The sequence below is a fragment of the Hemitrygon akajei genome, chromosome 4 (genome assembly GCF_048418815.1).
Source record: "Hemitrygon akajei chromosome 4, sHemAka1.3, whole genome shotgun sequence".
NCBI lineage: Eukaryota > Metazoa > Chordata > Chondrichthyes > Myliobatiformes > Dasyatidae > Hemitrygon > Hemitrygon akajei.
In genome coordinates, this window is record NC_133127.1 from 138,834,109 (window position 1) to 138,849,204 (window position 15,096).

At 37.5% G+C, this 15,096-nt stretch overlaps 1 protein-coding gene across 11 annotated transcripts in view; it reads left to right on the forward strand.

The window, feature by feature from the left end:
* LOC140726699 (disks large homolog 2-like) overlaps positions 1–8,314 on the forward strand; it is a 797,667-nt gene extending 789,353 nt beyond the window's left edge. For all 11 annotated transcript variants that reach the window (XM_073043428.1, XM_073043429.1, XM_073043430.1 and 8 more), the window contains one exon: positions 5,809–8,314. In XM_073043428.1, the coding sequence (XP_072899529.1) occupies positions 5,809–5,915 (107 nt within the window). In that variant the 3' untranslated portion in view covers positions 5,916–8,314. The remainder of the gene's footprint in view (positions 1–5,808) is intronic.
* Positions 8,315–15,096: the final 6,782 nt, after the last annotated feature.

Genomic DNA, 15,096 nt, shown 5'->3' on the forward strand with positions numbered 1-15,096 from the left:
TTTCAACTTAGAGTACTTTGTTTTATCAAGAAATTCCTCATCATTTCTGTTCTAAGTGAATGCTCCTCTATTCTGAGACTGTACCCTCTGATTTAGACTATCCCAATATAGGGAACATCCTCTCCACCTCCACTCTATCTAGCCCTTTCAGTATTCAAAAAGTTTCAATGAGATTCCTGTCACTCTTTAATTCTCCAGCAAGTACAGGCCCTGAATCATCAAAAGCTCCTCATATGTTAATCTTTTCATTCCTGGGATTATTCTCGTGAACCTCCTCTGGAACCTCTCCAGTGCCAGCATATTCTTTCATAGATAAGGATCCCAACACTTCTCACAGTAGTCCGAGTGCAGTTTGACCAATGCAAGTTAACATTTAGGGAATTCTGCACAAGGACTCCCAAGTCCCTTTTCATCTCTGATTTATGAATGGAAATTCTGATTTCTAATTGAAAAATAGTCTACACCTTTATTCCTTCTACCCAAGTGCAGGAGCACACATTTCACTGCAGAATATTCCATCTGCCCACTGTCCTATTCTGTCCAAATCCTTCTGAAGCCACCCTGCTTCCTCAACACTATCCACCCCTCCACCTATCATTTTATCATTTGCAAACTTGTCCACAAAGCCATAAATTCCATCATCTGGATCTTTGACATATAATGTGAAAAGAAACGGTTCCAAAACTGACCCCTGTTAAACACCACTAGTCACTGGAAGCCTGTAATAACATGGGTTTTTATCTTGTTTAGCAACCTCATGTTCAGCACCTTCTCAAAGGCCTTCTGAAAGTGCACGTAAACAATACCTACCAACACTTATTTGTCTATCCTGCCCGTTATTTCCTCCAAGAATTCCACAGATTTGTCAGTCAAGATTTCCCCTTAAGGAAGTCATGCTACTTTGGCTTAATTTATCATGTGTCTCCAAGTACTCTGAAACCACATCCTTAATAAAGGACTCCAACAATTTCCCAGCCTATAATTTCTTGGCTTTTGCCTCCCCCCACCCTCCATTTCTTAAAGAGCTAAGTGACATTTCCTCCAGAACCATTCCAGAATCTTGTGATTCTTGAAAGATCACTACAGATGCCTCCACAATCTCTTCAGCTATCTCTTTCAGAACCCTGAGGTGTAGCTTATCTGGTCCAGTGGACTAATCTCACTTCAGACCTTTCAGCATTTCAAGCACCTTCTCCTTAGTATTAGCTAAACTCAGTTCTTCCCCTGACATTTTCATATTTCTGACATACTGATGGTGTCTTCCAAAGTTAAGACTGACAAAAAATATTAATTGAGTTTGTCTACCATTTCTTTGTCCCCCATTACTTCCAATCTAGTGTAATTTTCCAGTGGTCCGATATTCACTTTTGCATCTCTATTACTTCTTATATATCTGAAAAGAACCTTTGGTATCCTCTTTTATATTATTGGCTAACTTACCTTCGTATCTCATGTTTTCTTTCTTGCTTGCTTTTGTAGTTGCCTTCTGTGTTTTTAAAAGCTTTCCAATCCTCTAACTTCCCACTAGTTCTTGCCAGATTATACGCACTCTCATTTGCTTTTATACTGCCTTTGACTTCTCTTGTGTCCTCTTCTTTTGTGTCCTCCGCTCTTTAGAATATTTTTACTACTTTGGGATGTATCTATCTAGCAACTTCCAACTTTTTTTGTGGAACTCCAGGCACTGCTCCTCCACTGTCATCCCTACTAGTGCCCCCTTCCAATCAATTTTGGCCAGCTCCTTGCTCATGCCTCTGTAATTCCCTTTGCTCCATTGTAATACTGCTATCTCCCTCTCAATCTGCAAGCTGAATTCCATCACTTTATGATGACTGTCTCCGAACAGTTCCTTTACCTTAAGCTCCCTAATCAAATCTAGTTTATCACACAACACCCAATTCAGAATTGCCTTTTCCCTAGTGGGCTCAACTACAAACTGCTCTAAAAAGCCATCGCATAGGCATTCTAAAAATATTCTCTTTTGGGTTCCAGTATCAACCTGATTTTCCCAATCTATCCGTATATTGAAATCCCTCATGATGATTGTTCAATTGTCCTGGGTTCAATTCCCACCACTGACTGTAAGGAGTTCATACTTTCTCTCTGTGACTGCTTGGGTTTCCTCTGGGTGCACCGGTTTCCTCCCACATTGCAAAGACATACCAGATGATAGGTTAATTGGTTATTTTAAATTGTCCCATCATTAGGTCAGGGTTAAATCAGGGTTGCTGAGTGACATGGTAGGAAGGGCCTATTCCGCGTTTTATCTCAATAAAAGTTTTTTAAAAAGCAACACCTTCAGTCCTGTATTCATCACCCTTTTCAACTTTGTCCCCTTGTTACACTTCATCTCATCCCAGAGACTTCCATTTTGCCCCATCATCTGCCTATCCTTCTTCAGTCTCACTACACATTGAATCTATTTGTCTAAGTTTTTTTTTACTAATATTTAAAGAGTAAAACTGAGGCGACAATAGATATCAGAATAATGGACTCCTAAATAAGAAAGTATATGCTGACATTGGAGAGAGTTCAGAGAAGGTTATCGTATGGGGAGTGTTGGATTGTTCTGGCCTATATTCACTGCAATTTAGAAGAATGAGTGAGGGGATCTCATTGAAACCTATCAAATGTTGAAAGGCCTAGATAGAGTGGATGTGGAGAGGATGTTTCCTATAGTGAGAGGGTCTAGGACCAGATGGCAAAGCTTCAGAACAAAGCGATGTTCTTTTAAAACAGAGATGAGGGGGAGATTCCTTTAGTCAGAGGGTAGTGAATTTGTGGAAGTCATTGCCACAAGTGGCTGTGAAGGCTAGGTCATTGGATGTATTTAAGGCAGAGGTTGATAGGTTCTTGATTATTCTCATGAAAAGTTATGTGGAGAAGCCAGGAGAGTGGAGTTGAGAGCGATCATGGATCAGCCATGATGAAATGGCGGAGAAGATTTAATGGGCTGAATAGCCTAATTCTGCTCCTATCTCTAATGATTTTATGGTATAGTAACAGCTCCATCCTCAACCCAATCACTCCAGTTCCCGCTCCCCTACCAAATTAGTTTAAATGCTCCCCAACAACTCTAGCAAAACTTCCCACAAGGATATTGGTCCCCCTTGAGTTCAGCTGTAACCTCTCCTTTTTGTACAAGTTATATCTTCCCCAGAAGAGATCTCAGGGATCCAATAATGTGAAACCCTGCCCTCTGCACCAGTTCCTCAGCAAAACACTCATCTGCCAAATCGTCCTATTCTTAACCTCACTGGATATGGTATGGCACATTACACAAGCATCAATCCCTTGAGTTCCTACTTTTCCACTTTTACCTAACTCCCTATATTCTCTCTTCAGCATCTTATCCCTATTCCTACCAATGTCATTGATACCAATATGTACCACAACTTCTGGTTGTTCACAAACCCCTCCCTTTAGAATGCTGTAGCCTTAGAATGCTAAGGCGTCCCTGACCCTGGCATCTGAGAGACAATAAACCATCTGGGATTCTCTTTCACATACATGGAATCTCAATATCTACTCCTTTAACTGTGGAATCCCCTATCACTACTGCACTCCTCTTCTTTTCCCCACCCTTCTGAGTCACTAAGCCAGACTCAGTGCCAGAGACTCAATTACAATGGCTTCCCCCGATAGTATCCAAAGTGGTATAATTATTATAGATGTAGTTATGAGGGAGACTAGAGGTCTCCCAGACTTCCCTGATCTCACATGAAGAACAAATCACTATCTCTGGACCCATTCTCACAGCACTAGTTATGTACTAATCAAAATTAAAAATCCAAAGTTAATGTATTATCAAAGTAAATATATCTCACCATATTACAACCCTGAGATTTGTTTTCTTGCAGTCATAAACAGTAAATTCAAGAAACACAATGGAATCAATGAAAGATCATACCCAATGGGAAAGGCAAACAACCAATGTGCAAGAAACAACAAGCTGTGCAAGTGCAAAAGAGATGATAATAATAATAATAATAATAATAATAATAATAATAGATAAGCAATAAATATAGAGAACATGAAATGAAGAGTCCTTGAAAGTGAGTGCAGAAGTTGTGGAACAGTGCAGTGATGGGGGCAAGTGAAGAGTGGTCATCCCCTCTGGTTCAAGAGCCTGATGGTTGAGGGGTAATAATATTCATTAACCTGGTGGTGTGGGTGCTGAGCCATATGTGCTTTCTCCCTAATGGCTACAGTGAGAAGGGAACATGGTTTGGGTAGTGGGGATCTTTGATGATGGATACTACTTTCCTACAACAGCAGTTTGTATAGCTGTGCTCAGTGGTGGGAAGGACTTTACCTATGATGGACTTGGCCATATCCACTACTTTTGTAGGATTTTCCATTTAAGGGCATTGCTGTTTCCATAGCAATGTACTAATAACTTGCTATTAATGAACAAAGAATGAAAGAAAGTTACTTAAAGCCTCCCCCTTTGCTTGCCTAAGCCTGTTGAGCCAAAGCCTGACTACTCCAGCACTGGCCCACTTACTGAATTAAAGAACTAATTCAATTAAATGCCTAATTAAACTAATTACATTTGCCTATTTAATGCCCATACCCCTCTATTCTCTGGACATTCATTTGGCAATCTAAGAGCCTGATATGTTTCTATTATATTTATCTCCACTGTAATCCATGGCAGTGAATTCCAGGCACTGACCACTCTTTGTAAAAAGATATCTATTTTCTGAACTTACCTCCTCTCACTTTAATAGTATGTCCTCTAGTTTTAGATATTTAAAAGACACCTATTACATTTAAACTACATTTAAGACACCAGCTCTTTCTCTATACCTCTCAATCCGAGAAACTTCTATCAGGTCTTTTGTTCAGCCTCCATTGCTCCAGAGAAAACAAGTTTGTTTAACCACTCCTTATGGTATATACCTCTATGTACTATATAGTATATAGAACTCTCTCCAAAATCCCCACAGCTTCCTCGAATGGGGCTACCAGAACTGCATGCAGTACTCCAGATGCAACCTGACTAGAGTTTTATAAAGCTGCAATATAACTTCCTGACTCTTGAACTCAGCACCTCGACTAATAAAGGCAAGCATGCCATACACCTACTTTACCACTCTATCAATTTATACAGCAGTGCAGTCTTTCTAAAGGAAGGTTTACTTTGGCTCTTGGGGAATGTAACAAGTTTTGTAGCATAAATAAAATAGAATTTGTCTCAATTTCTTGATAGAATTTCTGGTCAGTTATTTTGTTGTGGTACAGTATGTAGTAACTTGCACCTCATTTTTGTGTTTCAACTATACTCACACATTTTAAATGTGGTTCCTTACATTTGCAGTAATTTGGGATCTCCTAGAATCCTGAAAGGCATTTATAAATATAAATTCTTAATTACAGAATATTAATATTTAAAAACATATATTGATGCATGATACTTTAAGATAAATAATTCTGATTTTTTTAATTAAACACTGAAACTTAAGTTTGCTTGAGACCTATGTCACCAAAAGGCTGTAGATCAATTAAGAATTCAAAATGAAGAATGTCAAATTTCTCTTTGGACAAGGAGATCAAGTGGCAAGAGTCAATAGTGGGTAAATCAAATTGAGCATCAATCAGTCGTGGTCTAAATGAATGAGGTTTCACTCTCAAGCTATTGATGACTATTCCTCTTTATACAATGCCTGCTGATGTCCACTCATCAGGATAACATTAACATTTGAAGGATGAACCAGTCTTGAAGTACATGTACAAAGTCAAACATTAAGAAAAACTATCAAGGTAACAGAATAAATATTAATTCTTTTTTATTTAAATCCACAGCAATAGTACAAGGAGAAAATTTGGAAGAAATTTACGAACAATGCAAACTAGCTATTGAGGAATATTCGGGCCCATTCATCTGGGTTCCATCCAAGGAGAAATTGTGAATCAGCCACAGATGTGAAGCTGATGAAAACACCTGTTCAGATTTTGACATTTTATTTAATTTTAATTACATTTTCATCTCAATCCGTGTGCATAATCATGAATGCATTTTTGAGTTAGAAACTCAACAGGTTGTTTCTGCGAAGTTAGGAACTGCATTAACAGGTGGAAGTGGTGTGGATGGGGGGAAGAGCATGCAAAAAGCAGGCAAGTTAAGGTTTGGCAAAAAAGCATGGGACTCTAAGAAGTCATGGATGGTCCTACAGCATTAGCATATCCAAGCCATAAGTGTATTAAATTCTTGCATAGGAGGATTCACTCTTATTGTAATTAAATAGGCAAAGCAGGGACTCTTGTACTTAGTTTTATTCTCTGACAGCTTTACAACATACATGAGCCTCTGTGCACTTATGATTGCTATGCTGCAGATTTTGTAACTATGCAGATAGAATTCATCATGTCATTTTATAAAAACACGTTTTTGCCAAGATGGAACCTAATAAAGATGAATTTGCATCTTTAAAATCCAAATTAAAAGTATGTTCAGATTTAACACATTTTAGAATGCGTCTCATTTGGCGACTGGTTAAAATCAAAGGAAGCTTCAAAAATTACAATATACATTTTAATATTTTTATTCAATAGTTACTGAAATAATTTATAGTAAAGAATATATATTGCTGTAAATTGAATATATTTCATGACAAATCCAGCGTTGACTGGAGGTATAATTATGTAGAAATATAGGAAGGAGAGCAATTGATGATTAGTTTTATGGAGTGGAGTCTATATGAAAAACAACTGATTTGTGAATAACAGTAAATTCACTGCCATCTCCAAGTGTTGCCAGTGAAATTTCACTTATTTTCTTTCCCTTACGTATTAAGCATGCAGCTTGGAATTTTATCCTCTAATTAGTCAATGTTAAGTTGTGTGTTTTGCATTATAATAACTGTGGCTAAGTACAATCAAAGAAAGGTCAGTGAGATTTCCTACATAGCCATAGCTATGTTTTATTATTTTTAGTTTAATCCAATTTATTATTTTGTACTTGGTTCAGTGCTTTATGGCTGTTTATACTTAGAAGCTGCTATTGCAATTTTTCAAAATTTACCCCTTTTCTTTTTTGTTAAGCTAGAATTTCATTTTCTGTACTGAGTGAATTGTACTGTACAGACTGATGTATTTAAAGTGCACTGTTTGATTATGCTTGTCTTGTACTGGTTTGATCATGGTTAAATACACTTTTAGCCTATAGTACAAATTTAAAATACTCCATTCCCATTACAGGTGCAATAAGCAGAGAATTTTAAACTCTGAATATTCTTGTCTGTTTTACTATCTCCCTTTATTTGACCTTTAGTGTGCACTCAAGCATTCTCAGGATGGTTACTGGGAGAATATGGTGGGGGTGGTTTGGGGGCTAGGAAGGGTAATTGGGTATGGAATAAACAAACTGACCCATCAGTGAAGCCATCAATTCAATTTGACCAGCTATGTGCAGAAAATTCATTAATTATTTGCCCATAATGTTAGAATTCTCAGGAGTTAAGCTTACAGCATTTGGTTACTATGGATTTTGACTTTAAGCTCCCATGGAGTACCAACTATAGATGTGAAGCCTATTACCCTCAAAACCTCAAAGCTACAAATTTGCTCCCTCTGTAGTTTATTTTTATTTTTAGATCTAATATAGTTTTCTCTCATTGCTAAAAATTTGCAAAATAGCTTGTATATTTGACCTTCATCTCTTAGACTATATGGAATGACCAAGATGCCATTGTCCCCTTTTCTGATCTTAAATGAATTTATTTAAGGAGGGAAAAGTGTTCTTGGAGTATGGGTTTGATTGTAGTGGATATCTCCTAGATCCTATATATTTTTACAAAGAGTAAAATTGTATGCCTCTACATTTTTTAAAGACCAAGTGAAAGTACTCCAAATATTCCATTGTGTCAAGATCTGGAAACATGAAAGGGTTTGAACCCTTTGGTCTTATCATAATTAAATACAGAAAATAACCAGAGGAATTTAATGTTTTTGCACATATTGTAATTTCATGCTCAAAAATAATACAACCAGAAGTTTAATGAGAGGGACAGTCTTTGTTTCAAAACTTGCAGATATCTTTCGGAAGCAACACCTCTTTATGTAGTTGGATGAAACTGAAGACGATGTTCCACTGCTGGATCATGCTTATAGTTGCCTGTATAGAGGATATTACAATATGGATTAACTACCTACTGATTGCACATATCAATTCCATCCATTCCATTTGTGTAAAGGAATAAAAAATTTAGTTGTATATTTAACAATATAAATAAGTATTCATGCTTGTTTATAACTTTGAAAATTAAATTACCGTTTATTGCACAAACACACAATCTTGTGCAAACTGCAATTTATCTTGTTCAATGTTTTTTAATTCACATATTGGCTGCACTATTTCACAATGAACCTGCAAAATCTTAGTTCAATAAAGCCACTTCTCCGCACCCTGTAAAATGCATATTTAGTTCTGATGGCTGCAGTGTGGTACTACTTTCTGTCTGCCTGCCTTTCCTATTTTAAGTGTTGTGTCAGAAGGGGATTCACTTAATAATCTGAAGATTCCCTGGATGAATTTTATGGAGAAAATTGTTTAAATTTATTTGTAAACTGTGTCACAATATATAGGTTCTTTCTTTGAATTTCATTCCCACCAATAATTGTTTTCTGATGCATATGTTTGTCAGAGAATAAAATTCAAAGCTCTTAAATAATTCAGATTGATACAAAGTAGCCTAAAGATAACACTCACTGTTACTAATGGAATAGAAACATTAGCATTCCAGAAATAAACTTAAAATTCTTCCAGCCAAATCAAAAACAAAGTAGAAATATATTTAATACAAATGTAATGCTAGTGGATTTTAAACCATTCATTAATAGCTCTCATAGTTGTCCATCAAAAAGAAGGTTCATGCTAATTAAGTCATTCAGATTTATTTCAAACATTATTATTTTACCTTATTTCAACATGAATAATATTGAATCTTTCAGCATGGCTTAAATAAGAATTGTCTTTGCATAATCCTCAATAATAAGGTGCAATATATTCAATGCAGCATTATCTCATGGTTTAGCCACTACCAATGTTGAAACTAAAATAGATTTAAAAATTTGTCATTCATATCCCTCAAAGATTTGTGCAATTTGTGTGAAAGCTTGAGTATGAATGACACAATGTACTGTTTGTGGTACTGTAAATAAATACAGCAGCTAAATTTTCTAGTGCCACTATCTTCATTTCTGTAATATATTAAATTTATACTATCAGGACCTTCAAGAAATGCTGTTATTGATTTACCAATATGGCCAAAAAAAAAACAAAGCTTCCTTGTTAAGTGGGTAATAGAACTTTGGTTTGATTCTAAACCTTCTCCATCCAGTAAGAATAATTTGAAGAATAATAGGAATTTAATAAAATGGGGCATTTGGCCCATTCTGCCAAATCCTGAATGAACAAAAAGAGAGCTATTTACAATTTAGTCCCAGCACCCATCTCTTAGTTCTGGGCCTCGTGGGTTCCAGCTCTTTAAGTGCTCATCCAATTGCCTCTTAAATGTGATGAGGGCTTCTTTCCGCATCTTTCACAGAGTGAAACCTGAATCCCATCCACTTCACATTATTTCATAATCTCTAGAGCAAAAACTAGCAGATGCTAGTCATGTCTTCTCATTTCTGCTGTTCTGATGAAAGACCTTAAATCCAAAAAAATTGACTCTGTTTCTCTACCTACTGATGTGATCTGACCAGAGAGCTTTCAGCACTTCCCTTTTATGTTCCCTACAGTCTTTGTTCCAGGAAAATAATCTGAGCCTAGATATCATTACTCAGAACAATAATATTTTCAGCACGGACAACATCTCATTAAAATTTATGTCTAGTTCTATCCTTGTTACATTATGGCCAAACTATACCAAGCAGACAGTTGTGGATCAACTAGTGTTTTACAGTTTAAGCATAACTTCACTTCTTTCACTCATTGTCTCAGCAAGTAAAGGCAACAATCCTATATGCCTTCTAACATTCTTATAGTAGCAGGAGTAGGCCATTCACCATACGTATCTGCTTCACCTCTCAATAAGGTCTTGACTGATCTTCGATTCCAGATATTATTCTCTTATTCTATCTCCATCTCCCGATTACTCTCGTATCCAGAAATCTCTCCATCTGTTCTGAATGTAATCAAAGCACAGCTACCACAGCCCTCCAGGATGGAAAACTCTGTATATTCACCACCACTGGTTGAAGAAATTTCTCCTCAGTTCAGTTCAAAGTGGTCTAGCCCTTGTTTTGACACTATGACCCCATAGATTCCCAAGCCACGGAAATCTACCCACCCAAACCTTTTACCTGCATGCCCGTCTTGATTATGTGATTTGTGAGGAAACACCCTGAGATCTATCTGTTCTTTTGCATTTCTTTTCATCCTATCATTTTTCACGTATGGTCATAACTTGCTGCTATCTCACCCTCCTCCCTCCTACCCTACATTCTGAGTAAAATGCAATAAAGTATGCTTTCAATCAGAGTGATCAGATTTTTCATTCTATAAAATAATTGGTCTTTCATTTTTTATGCATGGGACTGAATTTTGCATTCAGCAGGTTAGGAACCATAATGTTATTACCAGCAAAGAAAAGTGCCCATAAGTTCTAGCCACCTCTGTAACAACAACTTTTATATGGATTCTAGAACCGCGATGGAAGCAGACACAAAAATTGCATTGAAGAGGCATTTACACAGGCACGTGAACATGCAAAGAATGGAGTGATACAGATCATATGCAGGCAGATAGTTTAGTTTAATTTGCTGTCACTGGTCAGCATGGACTTCATGGACCAAAGAACTTGTTACTGTGCTGTAAGATTATGTTCTAAGGAAACATCCATATCCCGTTTTGGTCAAGGAATTCCTGGCAAGTCACAGTCATCATAACATTGGGATGGCTGAGCGGCCAATGACACTAAAGAATTCCCACAGGAATTATATAAACAATGTTTAGTTAATATGTCAAATGTATAAAAGAGTGAAATATAAAAATCAGAGAATATTTTGAGGAGTAAAATAGAAGCTCGCAAACAAGTTATTTTTTTAAAAGTTAAGTAACGTTCAAATTAAAAGACCAGGATTCTGTTGCAAAGTGGAACTAATTCTGAATGAAAATGCCTTTATTTATTTGTTTGAGTGAAATAGACTCTGGAACATTCGCACATACATTATCAAATGTGGTAGCTCAAACTTACTGACAAGTTTGCAATCCCAAAACCGTCAGTCTGCTTGCAATTGAACTCCATTTTGCAGAGATTCCTCAGCATTGGTGAATGGATTCTGTACCTGATTACAAACTTGTAATGTTGTGCAGTACATATAATATGGCTGATTTCAATGAACACAGAACATAGAAATCTACAGCATATTACAATCCCTTCGGCCCACAATGTTGTGCCAACCATGTAACCTATGCCCCCTGGTGTTAGCCATTTCAGCCCTGGCTAGCCACGCAATCAATGCCCTTCATCATCTTATACACCTCTATCAGGTCACCTTTCATCCTCCATCTCTCCAAGGAGAAAAGGCCAAGTTCACTCAATCTATTTTCATAAGGCATGCTCTCGGATCCAAGCAAAATCTTTGTAAATCTCCTCTGCACTCTCTCTATAATATTCACATCCTTCCTGTAGTGAGGTGACCAGAACTGAACACAATACTCAGTGGGGTCTAACCAAAGTCCTATACAGCTGTAACACTACCTCACAGCTCTTGAACTCAATCCCATGGTGATGAATGCCAATACACCATATGCCTTCTTAACAATACCGTCAACCAGTGCAATGTTGAGTGTCCTAAGGACACAGACCCCAAGCTCTCTCTGATCCTCCACACTACCAAAAGTCTTACCATTAATATTATATTCTGTCTTCAAATTTGACCTACCAAAATGAACCACCACACTTATCTGGGTTGAACTCCATCTGCCACTTCTCAGCCCGGTTCTGCATCCTATCAATGTCCCACTGTAACCTCTGACAACCATCCAGACTATCCACAACACCCCCCAACCATTGTGTCAACAGCAAACTTACTAACCCACCCTTCTACTTTTTCATCCAAGTCATTTATAAAAATCACAAAGAGGAGGGGTCCCAGAAGCAATCCCAGCAGAACACCACTGGTCACTGACCTCCATGAAAATATGAACCATCTGCAACAACCCTTTGCCTTCTGTGGGCAAGCCATTTCTGGAACCACAAAGCAAGGTCTCCTTGGATCCCATGCCTCCTTACTTTCTGAATGAGTCTTGCATGGGGAACCTTATCAAATGTTTTACTGAAATCCATATACACTACATACACTGCTTTACCTTCATCAATGTGTTTTGTTACATCCTCAAAGAATTCGCTCAGTTTCGTAAGGCACATCCTGCCCTTGACAAAGCCGTACTGACTCCTTAATCAGATTATCCCTCCAAATACTCATAAATTTTGTCTCTCAGGGTCTTCTCTAATAACTTGCCCACCACTGAAGTAAGACTTGCTGTCTACAATGAGGACTACAAGCAATAAAGCAAAGGGGAAGGCAAGTTATTTTATTTGGAACAACCTTGTTTTAATTGTATATTTTAATTATTTATAATTTAGATGCCATCAACTAAATTTATTTTGTTTTTACTTTATTTTTAAACATCTGTAAATGTCAGAAACTTTCAGTTTCTGACCCTTGACAGCTGGTAGAACTGGCCTGTTATATTTTATATTGATTGCATCACCATCTAATATGGAGGTTCAAATGCACAGGATTTCAAGAGGTTGCAGCAGGTTGTAGAATCAGCCCATCCCATCACAGACACAGCCCTTCCACCATCAAGGACAACTTCAAAAGACAGCGTCTCAAAAAGGTGGTATTAATCCAGGACATTACTGCCTTTGGGAAGGAGGTCCAAGAGCCTGAAGACAACACTTAACATTAGGAATATATTCTTCTCTGTCATCGGGTTTCTGAATGGTCTGTGAAGCAATGAAGACTACCTCATTATTCATCCTTTTTCACCATTCGTGTTTGTAATTTAGAGTAATTTTTATGTTGTGTAATGTGCTCATGCTGCAAATCAACAAATTTATTGACCTGTCAAAAATAATAAACCTGATCCTGACTGAGCAACACTCCCAAAATGCAGGGGGTGCTCAGCAGGTCAGGTAGCACCTATGGAAGGACATAAGTAGTCAACATTACAATCCAAGACCCTTCATCAGGACTGGAAAGGCAGGGGGAGGAAGGAATACAAGCTGACAGAATCTCTTGTGTTTATGATTCTATCAGAAACATTTTTGTGAAGGAATTACAATCCAAACACACAAGTTAATATTCTTAGGGCCAGCAAGTAGTCTAAACGATCATTGTGTTTTAACATCCCATTAAACAGTCATACACAACTTGTATAAGAAAGTATTTTACAAGAAGAATAGTTCATAAATAGCTGAATTAATTTGTCATTTCAATTGTGTTTCCTTGATTGGATGGAGAAGGCTGCAGAACCTGTGGAGTCCTGAACCGTAGGTCAAAGAAGAGAGATTTTTATTTTTAATTACACCTGCATAGAAGTTCCAAAGTTTCTATCTATTTCAATACATAATGATCTGAAACACTGATAGCTTGGCTGTCATAAATACTACCATATTAAGAATCCTTTTAAACCAAACCATGCAGACCCCTACAATATATAGACATTAGGATTCTATCATACAATTTGAACTCCAATAAATTCTAATTAAGGGAATCATGATGTTTTCAACAGATTTTCACATGCAACTCGTCAAAAGTTCCAAAAGTGGTTTAGAAATATAATGTGTTATGTTAATCAAAATTAGTTGTGCTGGTTATGAGCCTATCATGGCAAACCATTTGCACAAGACCCCAGATGCTTCAGATCCACCAGAATATGCATTTATTAGAGTGAAGGGAAATGCTTTGCCCAAGTCAGAAGCCAAGTCCAAGGAATCAGGTGAGAGGTCGAGCAGTCAGAGGCCTTTTTAGAGACTGGGAAGATTTGAACCGAGGCAGGTATACCCAGTTGATTATTAGAGGAAAAAAGCTTGAGGTGAGAAAGAATTCTCTAATCAGGGCCAGGTGCAAGGGTTGAGGAGGACCAATCAATAGATGAACCACAGCAAGCTATGGGTTTGTGGTGGCCGGTGTAGTATTCCTGTGTGATAGAAGTGAGGGAAGAGAGATCGGAGTTCAGGGCTATCACAAAGTTTGGGTGTTCATTATCAGAGGCATCATGAGCTGACAGCATTGGATGATCAGAGGGCCCACACCTCTGGCCATCAAAAAATTTGTGGTTGGGAGAAGTCAGAAACTTGCATGGTTGAACAGAAGGTATGGATAGGAGTTATTGTCATCCATTCACTGGGGAAATTAGACCACGTTGTCCCACAACCAGGGCCTTCCCTTAGAAAATTTGGTTTAATAATATTAATTTTAATAACATTGTTCCATGAGTAATGTTGCATGAAGACCAATGTCACTTGATTCAAATCTGTTTACACTAGAATGTGCTTCACAAAAGGAAGTTCCTGGTCAGACTACTGGAGTGATGTTTACCATACAAATAAACACACTATACAACAGAATTTCTCGATCTGTGCATCTCAGTCTCTCCACTTTGGATAACTCCAGCCTTATTTTTCAAGCAATGAATGTAATATATTGAGTAGATCACCAATATTTACCACATCCAACCAATATTTTATTTTCCTAGGATTGACAGTCACTCAGAATTCTGGGACTAGGTGAGGTTTCCAAATGTCTGCATATCTCTAAAAAAGAAAGTCAAACAAACTTAGAATGTTACATTGCTGGAAACGGAAACTTTGAAAATACTGGAAATACTCTTCAGCTCATTCAGATGTAATCCTCATACAGAAATTACATAAATGTCAGTTTCACTCTTAAGGTCCTTTCATCTTTTGGCGCTAATACAGTCCATAGAGCCTGCCACATCATTGTTATTTGCTGCACACTGCACAAAGGAAATGTGAAGAGAGTTACAACTAGACTAGGAAGATAGAGTAGATGGCCAGTACCTTTTATCTGTGGTTGAAACGTCTAATATCAGAGGACATCCATTAACAGTGA